This window comes from Saccoglossus kowalevskii, chromosome 11, assembly GCF_978046115.1.
Source record: "Saccoglossus kowalevskii chromosome 11, keSacKowa6.1, whole genome shotgun sequence".
NCBI classification, from domain to species: domain Eukaryota; kingdom Metazoa; phylum Hemichordata; class Enteropneusta; family Harrimaniidae; genus Saccoglossus; species Saccoglossus kowalevskii.
Window position 1 is genome coordinate 6,462,519 of NC_140651.1, and position 25,403 is coordinate 6,487,921.

The 25,403-nt window shown below is 34.2% G+C and overlaps 2 protein-coding genes across 2 annotated transcripts in view; one reads left to right on the forward strand and one right to left on the reverse strand.

The window, feature by feature from the left end:
- The window catches only part of LOC102809084 (nucleolar pre-ribosomal-associated protein 1-like), a 31,078-nt gene extending 20,511 nt beyond the window's left edge, over positions 1–10,567 (reverse strand). The window contains exons 1-10 of the mRNA XM_085505589.1: positions 10,390–10,567; positions 8,620–8,747; positions 7,472–7,756; positions 5,724–5,820; positions 4,842–4,924; positions 4,071–4,200; positions 2,496–2,637; positions 1,463–1,658; positions 364–501; positions 50–223 (exon numbers count right to left, since the gene is read on the reverse strand). Of these exons, the coding sequence (XP_085361715.1) occupies positions 50–223; positions 364–501; positions 1,463–1,658; positions 2,496–2,637; positions 4,071–4,200; positions 4,842–4,924; positions 5,724–5,820; positions 7,472–7,756; positions 8,620–8,747; positions 10,390–10,525 (1,509 nt within the window). The 5' untranslated portion in view covers positions 10,526–10,567. The remainder of the gene's footprint in view (positions 1–49; positions 224–363; positions 502–1,462; positions 1,659–2,495; positions 2,638–4,070; positions 4,201–4,841; positions 4,925–5,723; positions 5,821–7,471; positions 7,757–8,619; positions 8,748–10,389) is intronic.
- A 294-nt stretch (positions 10,568–10,861) lies between these two features.
- LOC100378310 (kinetochore protein NDC80 homolog) lies at positions 10,862–25,164 on the forward strand. The gene is made up of 16 exons (XM_085505385.1): positions 10,862–11,054; positions 13,074–13,215; positions 16,179–16,293; positions 17,576–17,754; positions 18,249–18,351; positions 18,844–18,921; positions 19,177–19,270; positions 19,401–19,495; positions 20,261–20,405; positions 20,753–20,958; positions 21,598–21,759; positions 22,178–22,267; positions 22,355–22,447; positions 23,653–23,783; positions 24,398–24,500; positions 24,784–25,164. Exons 1-16 carry the CDS (start codon positions 10,961–10,963, stop codon positions 24,874–24,876), a joined length of 1,923 nt encoding a protein of 640 aa, XP_085361511.1. The 5' UTR covers positions 10,862–10,960; the 3' UTR covers positions 24,877–25,164.
- Positions 25,165–25,403: the final 239 nt, after the last annotated feature.

Below are 25,403 nucleotides of genomic sequence, written 5' to 3' on the forward strand. Positions count from 1 at the left end.
AGAGCAAATATGGTATATTTGCTCAGAAAATATAGGATGTAATAGTTACCTTGGTAACAGCTTCTTTATACAGTCCACTGAAGTGCTTCATATCAGATTGTGAGTAGACGGAATTCTGAATCCAGTTTTCACAATTCTCAGTGTATTTAACAATGAACTTCACTTTATTTAAAATCATTATAAGGAAGTCCAAAATGGTGTTCTGTACAGAACTATCATCAGTCTGAGAACAGGAAATACAACATCAGAGTGAGATATTTAAACACAGTGAAATTTAAAAATGAAAAGGATACATGCAAACGCAATTGAAGTAAAATTGTAAGAAAAGGGAAGCTAAAATTTGTTAATAATAAATGAGATTACCCTAATTCCTTGTAAAATCATAGGTCTAGTTGCTACAACAGGTACAGTAGTAACCATCACCATGGCAACCAACTTGAATAATGGGACTTTGTCAGCCATCTTTAGAGCAGGCGATATTTCAGGTTGACTTTCATAGATCTTACAAATAATTAAAAGTGAAATTAATATTATTTACTATTCAAATGACCATTGGAAAAATACTATGAGCCACATAAAGATTTGACAATAAAAACTCATTAAAATATTGTCATTGATTTGACATAATTATTTTACCCTTACTATATGGCAAAATAGTAAAACAACATCCATTCAATTACAAAGAGTTTTTGGAAGGGGGGAAACTCAAGAATACTACACAACGTGTTAGGAACTTAAAATTGAAAAAAAAAGGGACCTATTTCTGAATACAGAACAGTTGAAATAGTTTCTCGTATGCTGTTACATGTTTTCACATCCAATTTGAACTCATTCATAACACGAATGTGGATAAAATTTGTTTGCATTCCAAAATTTAGTTTTTCACCTTTAAAGAAATTGGTTTAAAAAGATGTGGCAATTTTAGTATACCGATAATACCGTAGTTTATTCATAGTCCAGCACTCAACTTTCGAAAATGGTTCAAGATGAAATAGATAATGTTGAATAGACAAGTTTTGAGTTCCTGTTACCTTAGAAAATTGTCAAAAAAACCGTTTCAATCTCCTCTGCTTAAATAAGTTGTCCGCGCAAACAGTTGATAGCTCACACAGAGAACCAGAGAAACCTGGGTATAAAATGTGCAAGCTAGAAATCAACCCCCGTTCTCGCACGAAAACTGACTGACTGGTACTATAACTCAAAACTTATTTTGAGTCTATTTATACACGTATAACTATTCAAAAAGTGAAAATGAAACCATACAGAAATGGTGACTGAAGCAGTGAACATTTCACTAAGTGTGTTTGTTTAGTTAGGTCAACGTCTGTGACCATCAAAAAATGTTCCAATGAAAAGCTAGTAAATCATCAATCATAAACTAGTAATGAAAAAAGTAATCCACTGAAATCAGAAAACTTAAAAACTTATTAAGTTTAAATAAATAAAATGTAGAGTACTTTACCTTCATGAGAAGATTCATATTAGCAGACCATTTAATGGATTGTCTTGGATTAAACGTATAATCACAACCAGTTAAGTACTTATTTATAATATCAGGGCAAACTTTTAGAATACGAATAACTAAATCTTGTACAAGTATATCATTTACAGCTGACCTCAATGACAGTAAAAATCTTAACAAAATGTTGTTTTGTATTCTGAAATGTAAAATCAAAGAAAAAATATTAGACATTAGAAATAATGATTGATTATGATTTTATAAAATTTGTCCTAGTAAATTATGCATGTACAGGTATTACGAAAACAAATTTGTTTCTAGTGAGTTAAAAAGAGCCTGTGCCAACTCTTTTTGTATGGTTTCTACTAAAATGTAGTAAAAAAATTAACGAAACAAAAGGGATAGAAGAAAAAAAAAGGGTCAATTTGAACTATTTTCTGAGCGTCTCGGGAGCAGATAAAACAATTGGTGTTTTTTCACCCTGATACAGTGGAGAGTACAAACCTGTGAACATTTTAAAATATGTTTTTAGCTGATGATTTATAAACACAAAATGTCAGTCATGAAAGCACATGCAGTTCAATTTATAACATTTTTGCATGTTCTTTGAAGTAGCCTTGAAAAAGCAGGATTTAAATCTGATCAGTTACCATTTTGATGGATAAGAACCTAATTATTTCCCTGAGGATTCAGTTGGACGAGCTACTGAATGACAAGATGTTTGTACATCACATAATATGACAATATAGAACATTTTTTATGTATGTTTACAATGAGAGAAGCACTTTTTTTTTGGCAAGTTTTAGTGCTTGTAGGTGGGTTCTTTGTGTAGGACCATGACTGGTGTAAGTAAGTTAGTTTTTTCGTACTGGAAGTATAAGAGCATGACAGAAAGCAAGTTCCAAGGTAATTGGCCTGTAAGTTTTCAAGCTGTTATTTTGTATGTATAGACGAACAGACACATGTTACCACTAAATTCCACACCTATATAAATAAATTCCATTACCTATATAATGTATTGTTTATACAAACTTACCTTCCTGATGTACCAAGACTTCTATCGAAGAAATTGATACCAAATCGAAGTGAACAAGTCAGTGTTTGTAGAAAATCATGGATCTCTTCACGAATTATATTCAAACCTTCCAACTGAGAATTTTGACCCTGAAAAGATAATACTTTATTACCGAGGTACAACAAGAAATCTGCTCACATTAAGTTATTTTGAGTTCAGTGAGCGTTGTGGGTCTATCAATACGAAATGATAGATAGTGATGTTCAAACCAGTGAATATAGGAGTATTTTTATTATCATAGATGATCATAAATATGTCCATTGCACCTACCGGTTCTGTAAAATACTTTATTTTTGCTTGGAATTTTTTTTTTTTATTTTCGCTATTTTTGCTGAAGGAATGATTTAATGCAAATAAAATCCAGTGAATTTTCCTATATTTTACATTCAATTCGTCAAAAATCAGTGAAAATTATTTCCAGCTAAAATAAAGTATTTTACAGTATCTCAGTTTGCTCCAAATTCATATCATAATGTCCATTGCACCTACCTCAGTTTGTTCCAAATTCATATCATAATGTCCATTGCACCTACCTCAGTTTGTTCCAAATTCATATCATAATGTCCATTGCATCTACCTCAGTTTGTTCCAAATTCATATCATAATGTCCATTGCACCTACCTCAGTTTGTTCCAAATTCATATCATAATGTCCATTGCACCTACCTCAGTTTGTTCCAAATTCATATCATGTCCATTGCACCTACCTCAGTTTGTTCCAAATTCATATCATAATGTCCATTGCACCTACCTCAGTTTGTTCCAAATTCATATCATAATGTCCATTGCACCTACCTCAGTTTGTTCAATTCATATCATAATGTCCATTGCACCTACCTCAGTTTGTTCCAAATTCATATCATAATGTCCATTGCACCTACCTCAGTTTGTTCCAAATTCATATCATAATGTCCATTGCACCTACCTCAGTTTGTTCCAAATTCATATCATAATGTCTATTGCACCTACCTCAGTTTGTTCCAAATTCATATCATAATGTCCATTGCACCTACCTCAGTTTGTTCCAAATTCATATCATAATGTCCATTGCACCTACCTCAGTTTGTTCCAAATTCATATCATAATGTCCATTGCATCTACCTCAGTTTGTTCCAAATTCATATCATAATGTCCATTGCATCTACCTCAGTTTGTTCCAAATTCATATCATAATGTCCATTGCACCTACCTCAGTTTGTTCCAAATTCATATCATAATGTCCATTGCACCTACCTCAGTTTGTTCCAAATTCATATCATAATGTCCATTGCACCTACCTCAGTTTGTTCCAAATTCATATCATAATGTCCATTGCATCTACCTCAGTTTGTTCCAAATTCATATCATAATGTCCATTGCACCTACCTCAGTTTGTTCCAAATTCATATCATAATGTCCATTGCACCTACCTCAGTTTGCTCCAAATTCATATCATAATGTCCATTGCACCTACCTCAGTTTGTTCCAAATTCATATCATAATGTCCATTGCACCTACCTCAGTTTGTTCCAAATTCATATCATAATGTCCATTGCACCTACCTCAGTTTGTTCCAAATTCATATCATAATGTCCTTTCCATTTATACAGTGTTGACAAAGATTGTAAAGAATTCTCACTAAACAGTCTCATCTTAGACGTCTTACTGATCACAGGATTACATACAATCTATTGGAAAATAAGAATAATATTATATTATCAATTTCTTTAGATAAAACATGTATATTTATGAGAGAATATCAAAGAAATTTTATCCTAAAGCCTGAAAATAATGCACATTGACTGACTGGCAAGTACTTTTTTTTTGTTTTCATGATGAAACATCTTCAGAAATGTTCTTCAATGATAAGGTAAATGTTTTTTGACAATGGACTGAAAATAGTTTGAATGTTTATTTTGAGTTATTTTGTGTAGTACATCAGCGGTGCCATTTTGGATTTCGCTTACACGTGAACTAATAACTTGCTGTACACAGTTCATACAATGCACTTGCTCATCAAGTTGTAGAGTCACGTCTAGAGTTAAGTTCACATGCAAGTTGAGTAAGCTTCAAGATGGTGCTACACATGACTTAAGTATCGTCGTTGTTCAAAATTTCTGTTGTCAGAAAATATTGCCTTTCCATGGAAAATAATTGCCATGAATTATCTGTCTCGCTTTGATTTGTGAAACAACATAACAAACCGAAAGTGCACCATTTTCAAAATCTTAGGGTATTATATTATCTAAAGAGCTTGTTTTGTGAGTGGACTTTGCCCTACTCGCTATTATTTAAAGACTATTTAATTATAAAATAGAAATTTACAGACCTTTCTCTTCATTGTTGATAAAATTAGATGAATTGTTGACGCTTTGTCTTTTGAAATGTTTTTAAACATTGTATTGAAAAGACCTGTAAGCATAGAAATAATCAAAGGTTACTTTCTTCAATAGTTCTATTATTTAATACATGTGTACATTAATGTATTCCAACAGACTCAATACTTTTTACCTCGTAACTTCTGGTAGTACATGTACGCAACCAGAGGTACATTACTTAGGGTTTGCAACTTGTTTCCCATTACAATCTCGATCTCGCATAAGCATTCCAAAAATGTGACCCAAGGTAACTAGGATACTGGGATGTCCAGGTGGATCAAAATAGCTGCTCACGGTATGACGGATTATGATAACTATATTTTTTGTACATTTTCGATGTATTACATTTTTTCACTATGAATGTGGTAATACATGTTTTATTGTTTTATTACAAACCGCCCATGTCATGTCAGAAGGTAGTAGCATCACTCTCCCTATCTACGAGATGAGACTTGAATGGGATCTTGACATGATGTCACATTACAGTACTATGCGCGTTGCAAACCCCAACTAATAGTGTAATAAATATATTTTTTGTGACTAAATCTTCATTGTAAAAGTGTTGTTAAAATCAACTAATTTCGCAATCTGTCTATGGTGAACTAAAATTGTCTATTGCAACTTTTTCAAGAAGAGTGATCAGGTAAGCGCCCACCTCTTTAAAACACATTGCTGAGTGCCCAGGGCACCAAGTCAAATGAGTATGGTATCCACAATAATATACATATCTACATTATCATATACAATACATACCTTATATACAATATATACCTTATAAATGCCTACAAATGTAAAACACGACCCATCCAGAAGTTATTTATTAAGCTACAAACCTTTGAAGTCAATCATTTTCTGTATCACCTGATCATCACCATTGATAAGAAAAGATATACATAAACGAATAAACCACACCCTCACATCAAACTGTGCCTGTAAATTAAAAGCAAGATATTTAAAACGAGCCATGCATGGCACAATCCCAGTTAGTTATCGAATTTAAGATATATTGTTTATAGTAATATAGCTGGAATATAAACATGTCACGAATATGATTATGATGATTGTTTAAAATTAAAATGATTGACATTTGTATCTGATCGTCAAAACGAGTATTGAGAGCTATTGTTTTAATTAAAACAAAATCAGCCATTTTGAATACATGTATAATGAATATATAAAATTTGAAAATAATCGATCAAAGCATGTCAGAGATATGGTTCTAGAAGCCCATTCATTAAAACAAAATGGCCGCTAGTCAGCTATTCTGAATCCGATCTAAAAAAAATAAAATAACGTGCATCAGGAACCCATAATGTCTAATGTATGTACCAAGTTTGAACAAAATCCATACAGAAATGCCAGAAATGCTTGATATTTGATGATTTTTAGCACAAAAATGGCCACCATTGGGCCATTTTTAATAGGATCGTCAAACCAATATATCTGTATACATGTATCTATGACATGATGTATAATGAATATTTAAAATTTGAACATAATCAGTCAAAGCAAGTCAGAGATATGGCACTAGATCCACATTCATTAAAACAAAATGGCTGCCAGTCGGTCATTTTGAATCTTATCTGAAAAACAAAATGATGTGCATCGAGGTCCTATAATGTCCAACATATATACCAAGTTTGAACAAAAATCCATCTGTAAACAGCTGAGAAATGCTTGATTTTGATGATATTTTAGCACAAAAATGGCCACCATTCGGCCATCTTGAATCAGATCGTGAAACAAATTGATGTGCATATGTATAATATCATGTATGATGTATGTGTGAAGTTTGTTTTTGATTGGTCCAGGCATTTCTAAGATACAGGTACGAACACATGCGTGTTAGCACGGAGGTCAAAACATAAGTCCTCGTTTTCGAACTGTGTCCGAACGGAGACTAAATATCAAACAAATAAGGCATTTTTTATTTGACATGCATATACATTTAAAATAAGTCATTGCTGAGGGCACCAACTCAATATATGATGTCATCACCAGCTTGAAGGTTGCTTTATGTCAATGCCATCACTGAGATTGCTATTTCAAAATATGTCACCAGAGGGCGCTATATGTAAATATATCATCATGTAGGGTGCTATACCAGAACATTTTAATAAAGATGGCCATTTAGAAGTCGCCATCATCATATACCAACAAATAGGGGGACGTATGAAGTTATGCCAATCACGATTATGGTATGTACATGTGCTCTGGGATGGAATATTCACAGTAAACATTTAAGGAATTTGATTGAAATCAAACAATATAAACTATGTATGTGTATTGAATTCCTATTTCTACACACATCGATTAGTGAGACTAAACCAGTTCAAATTGGTTGGATTTAAAGAACTGTGACCTTGGCTAGCAAAAATAAAAATCTCCTTGAAGAAACTTTGCATAAAACAGCTTTGTTGATATCACTATATCAAATTCGTTGTAAGAGATGTTCAGATAATGAAATTTATTATTGCACAGCTTTGTCATGGATCAAGTTGATCACAAATAAGGCATTACAGAATACTGTCCAACACAAGCATTTGTTAAAATACAAAACGTGTCTATTGATGAGACATACCCTTGAATCTCTTCTATGTAGAAGTGATATGAAACTTTCCCTGTGTAAATCGAAATGATTCTGTACATCTCTAGCAGTGTTGGCGTCAATCATCACCATAGCAGTCAATAGTCGTAAACACGACTTGGTATATTTTGCACTGCGTCCAATGCCCAATGGATCATTGAGTTGGCGTTTGTAATTCTCTAATAATCTTTGTACAATAGACATGGCAGTGGATTTGTAGCTTGTGTTATCACTGATATGTAGGAGGATACATTCTAGCAACTCTAATATCAACTGCATCTGTTGACAAACATTTACATGAATACATAATTTTGACTAAATTTTATTTGAAATTAAAGGCATTGTCCAGAATTATAATACCATGAACAAACAAACAAGTCATTCACTACTGAAACATTGATTAATGCACATCCCCCCCCCCCCAAACTGACTTTCCACCAAAAAACATAAAATTTCATACATGTCCATCAAAATACTTAACAAGTAAATTTGCATTATGTGTCAGGGATTGCGTTAACCCCATATTTTGCTTCCCAGACTCCAATTATTGAACAGGGACCCAGCTTTTCAGGCAAGCTGGGGTCCAATCACTAATAAAGTTATCCAGGGTAAAATTTCTATTTCTTAAATATTTGTAAGTGGGACTCGTCTTGTCAAGTGCAAACCCTGGTGTGTGGTATAAACTGTAGAACTTTATGTTGAAAGATTGATTGTCTTAGCCACTTTTCATTTTGGAGCCACTTTTCATTATGGAGTTTGTGTGCAGTTAAACAGAGAATACTCATGATGCTCTGCTTTATTTTATATTTTGCTATTTTCTGGTTCATTAAGTTTTTTGGAGGGTTGTAAATAGCATGGAGTTCCATGTGTGCAGTTCACTGACTTAGCAGTGAATGACTTGTTTGTTTGTTTGTTCATGGTATTTTAATTATGGATATTAACATAACAGTTGCTCTAATAGTAGTGCATGCAAATACAGACATATTTCTACGGTCATATTTTAATGATTTATATGCCTATTAGATTTGCGCCTCTAATAGAGAAAATACAGTCGTGGTGGCATGGTTGGCAATGTTAGCACTATCAACTCAGAATATTTCATCAATAATTTGAAGACATTAATTGTCAGACAAAGTGCATACCTGCGATGGTGGACGCTTCTCGCCATCCATCAGCTTAAAAACCTCATTGCATTCTGGTGACATTTTTAAGTATTCAGTGACAATGTCACTTGAATTATCACGAGCATTTTCAATAAAATCTTCCAAGACTGAAAAAGAAAACACGATTATTGGGTCTTCTACGATGACTGATATTTGACCTTTGTGGAAAATACACAATGTATGTACCGGGGGGTATCATGCTGTGCTACAATGGCTGATACTACAGAGTCATTCATAAGATATCGTCTACTAAACTTACAACCCATGTCATGTGTATTTGAAATAGAAATCCAACTGTGAAGCTGTCACTAATGGGCTGCATTTTCAATACCCTTGTACAGGTACAAATAAAGTATAATAAAGTATAGTATGCAAAGTATTTTGTTTAATTTCGTCAATAACCACGATTTTTTTTACCATAACTTGTGTTTTTTTAAAGAGCAATGATTGTGCTGAAGTGTTGTGTTTGTGTTACCATGGCAACTTGTATAAATGATACATGTAACATTACATATAATGCCAGCTGATTTGATTGATCCTGCATGATCAAAAGCGTTTTCATATTCTGCGCTTTGGATTTTTCTTGTCACAATATTCACAATATATTTTAAGTTCCATTAAGTAACATGGCTATGCTGTTTCATGATGTACTGTAAAGGGGGTAATTATTCACTGGGTTTTATTTTAGCTTATTTCGCTGACTGGAAAAATGCGCTAAATTAAAACACAGTGAATATGTAAAATTCGCTATGGAACACATTATCTAAATGACAAAACCGTGAATTTAAAACCCACTGAATATGCCTGAAATGTTAAATCAGTGAAATTTAAACCCAGTGAAAATTAGTCATTTTACAGTATTCTCTATATACATGTACATGTAGATGCTATAATATGCAAGAAGTTTCATTTATAACATTGAAATAGGCCCCCTAAAAAGAAACACTTGCAAATAGGCGATAAACTGCAACATTGTGATACTTTTGAGCTATTGAAAGGCATTTGAACAGCCCTGCTGAAATCCTTGACTGACCCAAACATGACAATTATGTTTTATGATAATTCTGTTTACTAATGAGAATGAAGTTGCACAATCTCATTTCACATCACATCAGAATGAGAGATTTTGTAAATTCATTCATAAGACCGGCAGTAATCATTCCATACAACACATGCTTGGGCCACTCTATCCCCACCTTCTCATGTTCAATTACCCATTTTTCCTGGAATTTCTCTTTAAGATAGTGGATTTTATTTACATATTAATTTTCATCTTCTGGATGTGACTACAAAATGACCAAGTAAAGTAAATATTTTTTGAATCGCCAAGTTTTATACTTTTTCAAAATGTTAAGTTTATGTCTGTATCTTGGTAACAGAATTCTCAGATAATTATCAGAAGATTATCAAAATATCGAATCAATATATCGAAGTGATAATGTTGTTAAATTTTGGTTTTCTTGGCGATAGTATATTCATGGATAATTTTCTTGGATCTTGAATTATTGAATAATTATCAGAAAACTATCAATGTTTTAGATCCTACAAGTGTAAATATAAGCAACTAACTTCTTGGAGGCTGATATCTGTTGTAACGTTCTTTATAACCAGTACCATCTACCTGCCCATAACACTAGAAACTTATCTAATACAAAAATAGTGGTACCTATACATGTATATCTTTTGCTAACAACTAATAGAAATGTTGTTTTTCTAAAGTAAAGGTGCAATGTTACTGCTACTAGGTACCTGACACGATGTTGCCTTCTTTCAAACGTGTGGTAAAATCATGGGCGCTAAATGCCTCACGTTTCTTCTTGTTTGCGACAGGATCGACCACATTTTCATCATTGACGTCGGACGCCTCTACAACTGCTCTCTTCATATCTACGAATAATTGCAGTATTTACACGACCTCACTCAATTCGCACATGTGTTCACATATGCTAGTTTATGACCCTTTAACCTTTAACCTTTATACCCTTCAGGTGAATCTAAAAATAATCGTCAATGTTTTAATCACAGTTCCTCTACAGTGGATTACATTCGAGAAATCATGATTGAGAGTCATATCGTTTGTCACGAGAAGTAAAACGTATGTGTATTAATATTTAAAAATGAAATCGTCTGATGTAGTTATTATCACAATCTTGCGTGGTTCTTTGATCGTAAAACCTTTCTTTTCTCCACTGTTAGAAATGAATTCTGGGAAATATGTTTTGCGCATGTGCAAAGAGTTCAAACCTACTTTGGCGTACATTTTGAATTTGCTGTTGTTGTCGAATTATTTTCTGACTATATTTCTAATATATTGAACACAATGCACAGACCGTCGTTCGGATCATCTTCATCACGAGGCTCTATTGGAAATGGCAGGGCCTCATTAGGGCCGCTGAGAGTCAAAAATGATGCAGGTAACCGTTATGTGATTTTTGACCTTTCTGTATGTCGATCGGAGGCAATCCCTCGACACGGAGACAATTGTTGACAACTCGAGGATGCACAATTTATGATTGTCAAAATCTAAGAGGTTCTTTTGAAGGGCGGTAACCAATATTAAAAAAAAAGTTTAAAAGGTAAAATCGGATGATTGGATGGTATTCTCCATCACTTGAACCAGGGAGCTGTAATGCTTGAACCTAATTTGTTGACACCTAATTTCCTGTGTGATTGTCAAAAATAATGTATACCAATAAAAAGATTATATCCTGATTTGGGGATAATCTCAATATTAGGGAAAAGTTCTGTGTCACGATCAATCAGAGCCACAGACTGTTGTGCATGATTTGTATATGTACATGTAGTTCCACGGTAAAAGTTGTAATCAGGGGTGTAGTAGTCACAGTCACTTGTAACAAAGATAAATTCAATTTCTATCAAACATCAAGATATTTAACCCTCTTGTGTATAACTATAAGAAATGATAAAAGTTAGGAAACGCTGTTCACTATATTTGCAGGAGTCTGATACGAATTAATTAAAATTTTCAGGGTACATAATACTCGTGTATATAATTATAATAATGGAATTTAGAATGTTGCAAAGACACAAAAAGTTATTGCCAAAAAGGTAAAATAAATAAATTTTGAATGAATATTTTCATTTCTGTTTCCATTACAAACTTTTTAGTCCCCGTTCGGACGTAGTCCGAAAACGGGGACTTATGTTTTGCCCTGTGTGCGTCCGTGCGTGCATCCGTGATCACCTGTATCTCGAACATGCATGGACCGATTAAGTTCAAACTTCACTCATACATCACATATTATATGGGACATATGCACATGCATTTTTTTCATGATCCGATTAACGATAGCCGAATAGCGGCCATTTTAAGGCCGAAAATGCATCAAAATCGCACATTTTCACCATTCCGGACCCGGATCTCAGTTATGCGTGGACGGATTTTGTTCAAATTTGGTACATACATTAAACATAATAGGACCTTGATGCACGTCATTTTTTTTTTTTAGATCGGGTTTGAAATGGCCGACTGGCGGCCATTTTGTTTGTTCTAAAGAATTCAGTTCTTGATCCATATCTGAGACATGCTTGGATTGATCGAGTTCAAACTTCACACACACAAGGTACATCATGTCACAAATATGTATGTGCATTTGTTTCATGATCTCATTAACGATAGCCAATTGGCGGCTGCTTTAAGGCCGAAAATGCATTGAAATCGCACATTTTCACCATTCCGCTCCCGGATCTCAGTTATGCATGGACGGATTTCGTTCAAATTTGGTACATACATTAAACATAATAGGACCTGGCGGTCATTTTGTTTTAAAGAATTCAGTTCTGGATCCGTATCCAAGACATGTCTGGATTGATCAAGTTCAAACTTCACACACACATGGTACATCATGTCACAAATAGATATGTGCATTTGTTTCATGATCTGCTTAACAATAGCTGAATGATGGCCATTTTAAATGCATCAAAATCATGTATTTTCACAATTCCGGAACCGGATCTCAGTCATGCATGGATGGATTTTGTTCAGATTTAGTACAATGTGTTGTACATATGCAGGTGCATTTCGGTCATGATCTGCTTTGAATGAATGTCACTCAAATATGAACGGAACGGGGACGTGTCATTGACAATGACTTGTTATATGTATGGGTGGTACCATGTTCTAAACTTTCAACCATTTTGAATCCTACTTTCAAGTTACAAATGAAATCATTTTTTCCTAACAATGGATGTGATGTCATACTTTACCCTTAATCCTTTGCTGGAGAATCATAAAAAAATAAAAAGTAATATAGAAAATTCTCTTAATTGCATTCTCCTACATTTGTTCTATTATATTGAGCTTTATGTAGTTCGCCTGGTTTTCTTCTTTAACCACTTATTATCTTCACCCTAGGACTAAGTATTCAATTCACGATTTGATATTCTAACATGGAATACTGATTTTTGTCTAGGTACACGTTCTGTTTCACGTAATCGCCAATCGGTTGGGGGTCAGTCAACAGGCAAGCATGCATCTGGAATGTATTCATCCAAGCCATCATCATCAAGGAAACAAGTTGCTAGATTTAGTCTAGCTGCAAATACAAGCTCCAGGTATAGTACCGGTATTTACTGAAATTTTCTGCTTTTTCTTGTCTATAACGTTAAATAATGTAAATAAACCTGAAGGTCGATGGTCATTGCGCAGTATGTGTTTGAATTTCATGAAACTAACATTGTATTCAGGGTTCTCAGCGAGGGGTTTTTACAGGGCGCCGCGCCCTGTTATCTGAAATTGACGCCCTGTTTAAATTGTCAGCGCCCTGTTTTATTTTCTGTGCGCCCTGCATGGTCCCATACAAAGAATTGTTTACAAAACAGGCCAACACTCATTGTCTTCCGAAGATGATTCATCGTGCTCAGGGTAACTGGTTCATTGTTTTAAGGTGCAACTGTGAAAATTCCGGTTTGTTATCGTAGCAGGTCACCGTGAGGTGATAACACCACCAAACAAAAAGTTACAAGTTTTTTCAACACGATTAAAAATGAACATGTGGCCCAGAAAAGTGCATTACCGTACCCATATTTTTATTGCCAGGGTGACGTCAAATATATAAAATTGTTATCGGTAAAACCATTCGTTAAACATAAGGTCTATGGTTAAAACCAAGTTCACGCCGTGACTAGGTAGCGGCAACATCGTCACCGCCGAATGGAACAAAGGCAGCAACCGGGCAGCTATGCACTTGCATGATCGGTAAACGACCAGCGCAGCCGACGTACCATCACAGACATTGCTGATCACCAAGAAGTCCACACGAATGCTTGCTTGAACATGTAAATGTTCACATTTAAATGTCACTATTTAAAGTTGAATTTTCTTTAAATCACGATTTAAAAACCCCGGTAAAACGGCCATGCTTTCAACTCGCATCATAAGTGGAAGAAATATATTTACTTGTGTTCTTTTGGAACAAATATTCTGATTGGTTGTTTTTCGCGTCAATGCGTGGCTTTGGCCAATCAAAAGCATCGTTACATAGTATCAGGGTGCACACAGTAAAATGAACTATTTCTGTGTCATAGCTGTTTTCAATGAAGCAGACAAACTTTCGATTCGAATGAAAATTATAATATTCTTTTAAATATGTATTTTGTTTTTTTTATACCTAATTCTATTATTTTTGATAGTAACTGTTAACTGCAGATCGAAAATCTTCTATTGTGTACATTTTATTTCGTTTGATCACCTTGGTTGTTGGTGCCATTCATGCAAGTTTTTTAATGAACCAATTACGAACGTTTGTGCGACATTTATTTTATTTTGCTTCGTCCAAATAAATATAAATCATAAATATAAATTTTTGCTAATAATTAAATAAAGCATGTATGTATCTATTTGGGAAAATAAATTAACAAACTTGTTACGTTTTTTTCTGGACGCGATCATTACTTGTAAACAACTGATGTCGCCGCTTGAGGAATCGTGCAGCTAAAATCAGCTGATTGTACGTGCTGACGTTTACTTAATAATAGCTCTTAAAAATTCCTATTCATTTTGTAATAATAAATATATATTATGCATATGTAATAATATGTAGATTAATAGATTTTTTGGTTTCCATTTTTCAACATCCTTGCCAATGATGCACGTTACAAATGTGCCACGCCCACTTCACATTGGCGCGCCCTGTTTAATTTTCAAACCGTGGAGAACCCTGGTATTTTACATGTGTTGTATATTTCGAACACAGTGTGTTGCGATGACCACGACCTTTTAAATATAAACCTTAAACTAAACCAAGCTTTTGTTCAGTATAATAGTTTAAAATTCTGTGAATTGTGATTCACGAGTGACTAATTGTCAGATTAATAGACTATTGTCAGGAAAATCAGTAAAAAAATTCTCTGCTGTCCAGAAATTTTCCACAGAAATGTCCAGTTTTGTCCAACTACCTACAGTTTAATGTTAACTGTTCGGTGACATTGCATTGGTGGTCTTATTTCAATTGAATAAAACTCTGTTTCAGCTTGCTGAGAGTTTTGTTTGTACAGAATCAGTGCAGGTCTATCATGGTTTTACAGCCGTTCTGAGAATTATTCGGACAGTCAGATAGCAGTATATCTTGGAAATTTGCAAAACACTTGAGTCTTTTCCAATCTTGACTTTATGGCGCCGTTGTATTGGCATGCCTACAGTTAGGATCATTCCATTATCTTGCTAGATGCGGGTAAAACGCTGTTTTCAAAACGTTGTGCGTTGGTTACCATACATTAACAGGTTACCGGTATATGTTGTTTGTGCATTCAAAGTGTTATTTTAAATTGTTATAACCATCTGAGTCCAACTGACATAGCTCAATTTACAAAACAACTCCTGATTGTTCAGTAAGCCCGGGTATTAATGAACTCGTTGTTGGCAGGAAGGCTCAAAGTAGAGTTTCTCAGCATTGGACGCGTTGCAGTTTCGCAACAGTTTTGGGCCAAACTAAAAGTTGTTTTTACATTACTGTTGCATTATGTATCAAATTCAGATTTTATACCGAGGTGGGAGAGTACGTCAGAGATACACGGACGGAAAACTTTATTATAAGCTTTGATGGACTTTGTCAAATCAAAAGTGGCTTCCTTGAGCAAATCACTTTTTCAACTGCAGTTTGAAAATGACGAGGGTATGACGACCGTTATTATGTCTAGTCCATTTTTGTAACAGGTACAACTGACTAAAATGAGCGAGGGGTTGACATTTTTCGACAAATTTAAGCAATACCCAACTTTTTAAAATTACTGAAAATAATTACAATATAAATATAAAAAATAAAGAATGGTTGCTGTATATGCACGCTAGATAATACTTGCAATTCACCATGCTGACGACCCCTATAAAATAGTAATCCCAAACCAAGCACGCGTCAATCAAGTGGCGTCGACAAGTCTAGATTGGGCAAAGACCAAAATGGTTTGCAAAGTTGCAAGTTATTTTGCTAACTGACTGTTCGAATAATTCTCGGCTGTAATTGCATGTTTCAGTAGACCATTTCATAGGTGACTCAATATTAATTAATATTTTCTGGTAGGCGTTCCAGTGGCTATGGTGCATGCGGTGGATATGGCAGTCAAAGTGTAATAAAAGAGACGCGTCCTCTCAGTAATAAAGAACATATCAGGCAGTCACTCAGAACACTCATTGAAGTAAGTCAAAATTACTGTTCTTCTTGGGATTGTTGTGTATTATGTTTGACATCACAGGTGGAACACACCCACCCACTCATCCACCCACTCGGTAGGTAGATCACATGTGTTCAACTTAATAAGTAGGGTCAACAAATTTATCACAATTTTTTGTTTGCCACATAATTATTGATTTTGACACATCTCTTCAATTTTTTATTTTTTTTTTACTACAATATATATTTTTTGAAGAAGAAAAAAACTTTTTTTTTATAAAAAAAATTAAGAAAATCATCAGAATGTCCTAATAATTTTGGATTACCAAAAGTAACCAACAATTTTGTAATATGCTGGGGACTTATTTCCACAGAAACCAATGGTATATGGACCCAAAATCACCACTTTCAAGGATGTTTCACCAGTGTTTTGTTACAAAGTAGTTTTTTTATTTTATAAAAGATTTATAAATGTACCAGTGCAAGTAAAATTCAGTGTACTGGTAATTTTATTCTTGCTTGAGTCTACTGCTGATGAAATCACATTTGCTTTTTAGCTCCGTTGTCGACTTTGTCGAGCGGAGCTTATCATTATGAGTGATTGTCCGCGTCATCGTCCGTGTCAATGTTTTACTTTTTCGACTTCTTCTTGAAAACTATAAGCCTGAATGCTTTGATGGTGCATATGTACCTTGGGTAGACCTCTCTTAGATTTTTTCATTTCATTATGATATCTTCAATTCTCTAATTTTAGTGAATATTTTTGTCATTATTGGTAAAAAGTGATATTTTCGACTTCTTGTTAAAAACCGCAAGTCCAATCGTTTTGATATTACATATATAGGTACTACATGTGAACCTCTCTCAGATTTGTTCATTTTGTAATGATATCTTTAATTCTCTAATTTTGATGAATATTTTTGTCATTTTTGGTAAAAAGTGATATTTTCTACTTCTTGTTAAAAATCACAAGTTCGATTGCTTTTATATTACATATATAGGTACTACATGTGGACCTCTTTTAGATTTGTTAATTTCGTGGTGATATCTTCAATTATCTAATTTTGATGATTATTTTTGTCATTTTAGGTGAAAAGTGATATTTTTGAAGTCTTGTTGAAAACAGCAAGTCCTGTTGCTTTGATACTATACATATTGTTCATTTTCTGATGATATCTTCTGTTCTTTAATTGAAATGTGCATTGCTAACAGCGGAGCTATCTCAGCCGATAGGCTGCTTGTTATTGTATGTGTTTGATATACTGTACATCTTCACTAAAATAATGAATATGGATTTAATATTTTAGTTCTTGTCAGAGAATGGTTATGGACATCCATTGACTGTTAAACAACTGACAACACCAGCTACGAAAGAAATTGTTTCAATCTTCGAGTTTCTTTTTCATTTCCTTGAATTAAATATCAAATTACGTGACGGAAGTGTGAAATTTGAAGATGAAATTCCAAAAAGATTGAAAAATCTTGGGTAAGTGGTTAGCCCATTTGGTATTTAGGCAAGAGTCCAATACTTTTCAGCACAGCAGCCATCTTTTAACTAATGCGAAAAGCTTTAGAACTAAGAGAGTTGGCAAATGTTTTGTTTTGTTTTTGCGTAAAAGATGAAAATATACAAATGGAATAACTGTCACTGTAATGTTGTTACCCACCATAGTTTTACTAGGTGTTGAAATTTATCTTGTCATCTTCAGCTACAAAAGTTTGTTAAAGTCTGCTCTGGTGACAATGCTGGAAGAAGCATGTCGATGCCAATGTCAATACAATTGAGAATGTTACAAGGGATATGGCTCGATACGTTTCATTTTTTGATAGAGAAATATTGGTTTTCAGTATAAGTTTATTTCGGCATCTCCTATAATTACGAGAAAAAAAGAGCAAGTTAAATTGGATATTGTAGTAGTAAACTCAAAATGAGCACTAAAAAAGTTTAATACTAATGTCATATGTTTGGATTGATTTCAGATATCCGTTTCAGATCAGTAAAAGTTCTATGTTCAACATGGGAAGTCCGCACACATGGCCTACTATACTGGGAGCTATCATGTGGTTACTGGATTTGGTCAAGGTATAGAAGCTTAAAAAACATTTACAATTTATGACACTTCCATTTTTTAACCACAGGCATCAAATTTCTCATTTCAGCTTCCCTGTTCACCTTTTCACCATCAGACGTTTTTGCCCACTTTTTCTTATATTTTTCAACATTCAAAATTTCTTAAAATGAACTCTAATTTTGGAGCCAACAGACAAAATTTGGGTCAATTTTCAGTTTTCACTCAAAAAAATTGGCTATTTTTGTCTCGGTCTTCTAAAGGAAAGTGCAGACTATAAACTGGACTATTTTGTGAATTTGTGATGAAAAGAGGGAATTGGTGATGAAAAGGTTAAACCACAAAGTAGTGAAATTTAGCATTGACATTTCGGAATGAAATCTGATTAAAATTAGAATTTAGCAATGGTCATCTTCCATTGTTTTCACTGGTAGATTTGTCTGCTGTCATGCTTTCACACCTGTATGATTACAACAATACATTCTGTACACTTGATTGTGTTATAGACTGCATGCAGCATAGACGTGGATCACTTGTTATTTGCTGGCAATGGAGATGGTTTTGATGATGCACTAGATTCTAAGGTATGTTCTCTCACTCGCATCATCGTTTGTTTGTTGACTACACCATGGGTTGAACTGGTTGTATTATTGCAGGCCATAATTTAGTCGAGTAATAGACAAGCAGAATGATCACTTTTTCCTTGTATTTAAATAAATGTATGTACCATACCCTCTTTGCTTGAATGTGTTTGTGAAAAACAGTTTAATTTTTTTCCCTTAAATAGTAGTGTTGTCTTGTATATATCAAATATTAACATTGATTGGATGCACTTTCAGCTGCTGTTTGGATATTTGGAAAAATCATATGATGATTTTTTAGATGGACAGGATACGTTTGAAGTACATGAACAAATGCTTGCAGATAGTATGAGTAAGTAACTATGGAAAAGTGTCCCAGTAAATTTTGAAAATATTAGCGACAATTCAGAATGCATTGTCACTGTGTTGTGTTTAGTGAAGCTTACCTCACTCAGTTTTAAAATCGTGTATTTTTTTGCCAGAAACTGGAAACCAAGTGGTTGCAGAGGATTTGGACCAGCTAGAGAATGAACATAGGAGATTATTGGAGACATTGCAGATACTTGAAGAGGAACCAGTAAGTATATCATCAAGTATATATACCGGTATGTTTTCTTATTACCACCCATCCAAAGTATTACCCATGTAAAATTCAAATTGTTTGTTTACCTATCTTAGAACAAAATGACAGGCTTTATAATATTTGGTAAGTGTTGTTAAAAATAGCTAGACATTTTGAGCAATAGCTCTTTATCGATAGTGTAGAAGAAACTGTATGAATGTGTACATAGAACATATGAATATTAAGAAAACACACAACAACTATCCTCAGGGGCAGACATCCGAGCATTTTCACCGCTTGGCAACCCTCACGGTGAAAACAAAGGCCAAAAACTCGCAGAAAACGGTACTTGGGTTGGTTGTTGAGACTCCCCTGAACAGTGTAACAAGATTAGCCCTACGTGTGTAACATATATAAATTTGGTTGTTAAGGATTACTTCAAAGTTGAGTTTGTGTTGTTTTCTCGAATTTTCACTGGCTCGACCGGCGTTCTGCAGCAGCGCGCACAGAGCCCATAGAAATGCATGGTACAGTGGTGCGCGTCTTAGCAACGTGGAACGTCTGTGACGTGGGGCCGCCCCCGAGGATAACATGGAATAACTTAAAAGATTTCTCAGTATAACATGTATATACGGACACTAGGGAATGAGTTGAACAGTTTAATTTCAGAATATAGTATCCTTTTACAGTGATACCTGACTGGTTAGTTTATGTATAGTATAGTATATACAATTAATTACCGGTATGACTTGAGCTGTAATTCATTTATTTTCTTCACAGGACAAATTATCTGAATTGATGGAAAGAAAACAGCTTTTACAAAGTGATATTGATAGATTTGATAGATATCTCAATGAACTGGAATCACATAAACGTGTCTTGGATCAGAAGCACCAACAAAAAGATGAAGACCTGCAAAGGCATGGTGGGTATCCACTCCAAATCCCAATTTTTGTTATACATTGCTCATCCTGCAACACTTGTGGTGTCAGATGTCAGATTAGATTTCTACCTGAGGGTAAAATAGTTGTTTTTTTTAGATTGTACCTTTGTAAGATCTCACCCATGATCCCGACATGTAACCTTAACTATCTATATCATTGTGTCTACTTTGGTGGTGGTTGTCAAAAATCTGCCTGGCCCCTCCCTCCCTGCAAGCAGGATAATTTTGGCAAAATCAACATGGTAGGCTATCAAGAAGGTAAATGTACAATAAATACATTTTGCCATTTTCCTATCACCATGGTAATTAAAATAAATTTATTTCTACAGCACTGGAAGAAAAACAGTATTTGGAAGAAATTCAACGATTACAGCACATTTATGATACTCAGGAATTATCAGCCACTGATGTTGAAAGAATCAACAGTGAAAAAACAGATCTATCAAGACAAATGGAAATATTAAAAAAGGAAAAAGAAGAGTTAGATAAATTGGCATGGCAACAAGAAATGAAAATTGCTAAGAAACAGGAACAGGTGATTAAGATATGACAAGTGTATATGGCCTGTATATGTTGTACATGTACAAACAAAATAAAATATAAAAACATGCCCATACAAGTGACCAAATAGTCTGTTATGGCATTGGTGGCTATCGTGCTCTAAGAGCTCTTAGCGATCAACATTTCAAATTTATAGTCTGCAATGTTCATCCCTGGTTGGGGCCTCTTTTTATAACCTTTGACTCTGTTACTAAGGGTAATTTATTGTTGCTATGATAATGGAATCTTCCACTCTGAATTGAACTAATATCAGTCCTGTAATGTGTTTTTTGAGAATTTTATGCAAATACTCTTAAGTTAAATTTGTTGAGGGAGTAGTTCTTGTTTTGACTTCAATGCATTATAGTGTGCTGAAATAAACAACACCTTATAGATCTCTTAATTGACTCTATACCTCATGCAACTCTATATTCTCTTCTACACAATGCAACCCTAGTATTTCAAACTTCATTCTGCCACAGTAAACCACCTTGTTGTTACATGAAAAATAGACCGCTTTCAGAAATACATGTTACAATTTTGTTATAATGATTTGAAAGCTATATTGACTATGTGTAGAATTATTTATTTGTGCTTGATGATACCAAATCTTTGTATATTTGTTTTTGTTTAGACTGAAAGACACGTTCAGGAATACAATAACTTTGCTCGTCAACTGAAGCTGATTCCCCCGACAGCGGAGAATGCTCATGGTATTGACTATGAAATGAGAATTCAGTTTCACAATCAACATCCTGATTTTGCAGGAATGGTTGATTTCACTGGAACTATCAAGGTCAGTATGTTTTATATCCTGCACCATCTCGTCATCAGTTTACTCACTCTTTCACATCCACATTCCTGTAAATTATAAAATTATTTCTGTACACTGTATTTGATATCAGAAACACATTTCTAAAACTTACATCTGTGAAAACAAGTATACCATGTTCACACTGAATTTGTAACAGGTTATTTAACAGCATTTGAGTCGCTGAACAGTGTTGATACATGTATAATATGTTTACTTCCAATTACATGTATATGAATAGCATTTGGTATCCAATGTGATATTTACTGATACTTCAGGGTAGTTCAGGCTGACTTAGCTCATCTAACCAATCTGTGTGGCAGATCATTGCTAATGCTAATGTCTGTCAATCAATTGGTCTTTTGATGCATATTGTTCTCATGCTTCCTTTATTTCTCCAAAGCCTGCTTTGATTCAAATGAGGAAACAGATCAACGACTCTGTGCATGAATTACAAAACCGAAAGATATCAGAAGAAGAGGGCGATGACCAGGTAAGTTCACATTGTTGTGTTGTCAACATTGTCCAACTCTCAATTTCAGGTTTCTATTTTATTTACTGATATCTGATTTGTCTCCAGGTATCTGAGATGATACAAGAGAAAGAAGAAGAGGTTGAAATGTTGTCGACTAAATTGCGAAGGTTAGAAAATGAACTGGAATGTGAAAAAGAGGTCAGTATAATAGTATTATTTCTATTCAAGGACTGGATTTTCTTTTCAGGCAATTCATGTTAAATATCCCTCTCCAACAATATTTTATATCGCTCCTTCAGTTATGAAACCCCAGACAGAATTGTATATTTGTTGTATTGGTAATGTGAGTTGGGTGACACAAGCCAGGTGACGCACGTCTTTGTGTTTGTTATTAACCCCATGTCTCCATGACTCTGCTTTCTAATTTCATGTGATTTATAGAAATTAATGTGCAAGCCATCAACGTCTGTTGACATGACACAACAGACAATCCTGCAGCATTAGCACACATGCATAACAATTAATCGTGAGTCAGTGAAAATTGTGTAAAATTATTACAGTGGAATTGTCGTTAGGGTCCTATGACAGAGTACTAGTGACTTTCAAAAAATTTTGTCTTGACGAATGCCATCATGTATTGCAAAAGTTCCTTGCTGTGAAATTTACAGTAGCTACATAGCATGTTCAGAGCACATGTATGAGCATTCAGTCTATGAGTGCCCTCAGCTGATCATGTGCATGCTGGGTAACAAAAAGCAGCTTCTATTTAGAGCATCTACACATGAGAAATATTTAAGTTTTTGGTTCTCAGTAGCCTGACAAGGTCGTGTGCTCCAAACCCAACATACGCCTGACAGAACGATGTAGTTTTTCACTTCCCACGATGTTTTTCTGTCGGTATCAATCAAATTGCAGGAATGTCAGATAATGACAGCCATCATAGAGTAACCATTCACAGCAGAGTTTATTTGTTTGTTGACATAATGTGTGATAAGGTGTTGGGAAATTTCCGCCCAATGTTTATCATCTTGTTTTTTCCAACATTGCTAATACCGCTTTGATTGACGATGTTATCATGACCACCAAAATGAATATTCATTGAAATTCATTGCAAGAAGACGTAAAATTTGCGAATTTCACTAATGATCTTCCAGACGAGACATACACTATTCTGTCAGGCGTTAGTAGGGTCTGATTCCTTTTGGACGATGAGGGCGCAACTCACACCTACATTTCAGTCTAGGTTCTCAGCTGTTCAAAAAAAAAAGGGTGAAACTTACCCCTACATTAGTTATACACATATAGTTTAAACTGGTGACAGTATTTTCCTGTCAGGTGACCTAGTCATGTGACAAGGATATTTTAGGATGAATTAAGAGTATATCAATCATTTTTTAATGCAGAGAACAACAAAAGAAACCAAGAAAAAAATTGAAGAAATCCATCTTATTGAACAACAAATTCAAGAATTAAGACTTCAAGAACAGATCACAACAGAAGAAGCTGAAAAGCAAGTTGCTGAAATGAATAAAAAGTATGTTTTTGTCTCATTCAATATAACTCATTATGACTTCATGGGTTCTATAAGTTTACATTTTACCAAACTGTATTTAACTGGATAATAACAATTGAAAAACAACATTAATAATCATGGTGTCACATGATTCCTTGTTGCAATTTCAGGATTAACAGTTTCTCCTGGTCTTGTATGAATAGGTATTGCTACATTTTGTGCCATTAACCGGAATATTATAATTATGTTGAAAATACATACACGCAAAAATACTACAATGATAGGCTGCTGTATTCATTCATGAACAATAAAGGATATTTCATTTTGTATCTCAATTGAATGAGGTGCCAGTTGCGAGCTTATTATCTCTAAGCTAAATCCAAATGGATATAACATCACATGCAATCGATATCCAAATTCATATTAGTGAAAGGGAATTTACAATAACAAATGACTGACAAACATTAAAAAAGTACAAAACAAATGACCCATATAACAATTCATGAGTACACCTGAATTATGTTGTGAAATTAGTAGAGAAGAGAAACATTTATGGACCTCCATAAATGTGAATGAGATAAATGGTTTTAAAGTATGTATTGTATTGAAAGTCTAACGTATTCTCTCATGAACAGGTATGAACAGGAATGTGTGAGGATGGAGAAAGAAAAACAGAATTATGGATCCTTTATGATAGAAGCCTCCAAGATAGTCTTGGAACATCATTCTGTTCTGCATGTAAGTTTTATTTTACATAAGATTTATCATTGGGGCTATGACATGACAATGTTGTACATGTTCTTCACAGAATTGGGTGTGTTTACCCTTGTGTGTAGACTTGTGTTAGGTACTTAGTCAGTTTGCACAGGTTTTACTGTAGATCTGTACATACAATTCAGCATTATTTAACACTGTATCTTGTTAATTTGTCTATGGTATAACTGCATGATGTTTATAAGATTATGTTATACCTGCATAGAAATTAGTATACTGAAATATTTTTTCTGCGTTTTCACAACAGGACCATATCCAGAAACTTGTCCAGCAAGCAGAGGAAGGTGTAAAGAAAACTAAAGAAATTATTCTGCCAAATAAAGATGACCTTTTTAATTAACTTTTTTTTATTATTAAATCAGTTATAACACTGCCAGCATTATTTATTATGCTGTGATTATTTTATTCTGATCAATTTTATTGTATGTATACTAGTATATACTATCTGGTAGTAACTTGTGTCTGTACTTAGCAAATATTGTTACGATACTTGACTCTATTTCACTTCTTCCACTGCCATTTAAATCCTCATCTTCCATTTTTTTTTAGACTTACCTATCTATGTCACATTACAATGATTTATTTTCTTGTATATACCACAATAAACTGTTTTATTTTTAAAAATGAATCTGAGATTTTTGCAGTTTAATTAAAAACCAAATGAACACAGTCTAATAGCTTATGATTGAGTTACCGGTAAATCTGTTTGTCTAGGTACATGGTTGATGCATAGTACATGTACATATGTTTTTGATTTTTTTTTGGCCAGATTGAAAATGTTGACTGGCGGCTACATTTGACCCCAAATTGGTCAAATACTTTCAGCTCACATACTGGACATGGGTGCGCCTCAATCTAAGGGGCTTA

Coding starts and splice junctions, on each gene's coding strand:
- LOC100378310 (XM_085505385.1), top strand. CDS start 10,961: ATGCACAGACCGTCGTTCGGATCATCTTCATCACGAGGCTCTATTGGA. Junction 20,406..20,752: donor TGAAGACCTGCAAAGGCATG/GTGGGTATCCAC, acceptor TTATTTCTACAG/CACTGGAAGAAAAACAGTAT. Junction 21,760..22,177: donor ATTTCACTGGAACTATCAAG/GTCAGTATGTTT, acceptor ATTTCTCCAAAG/CCTGCTTTGATTCAAATGAG.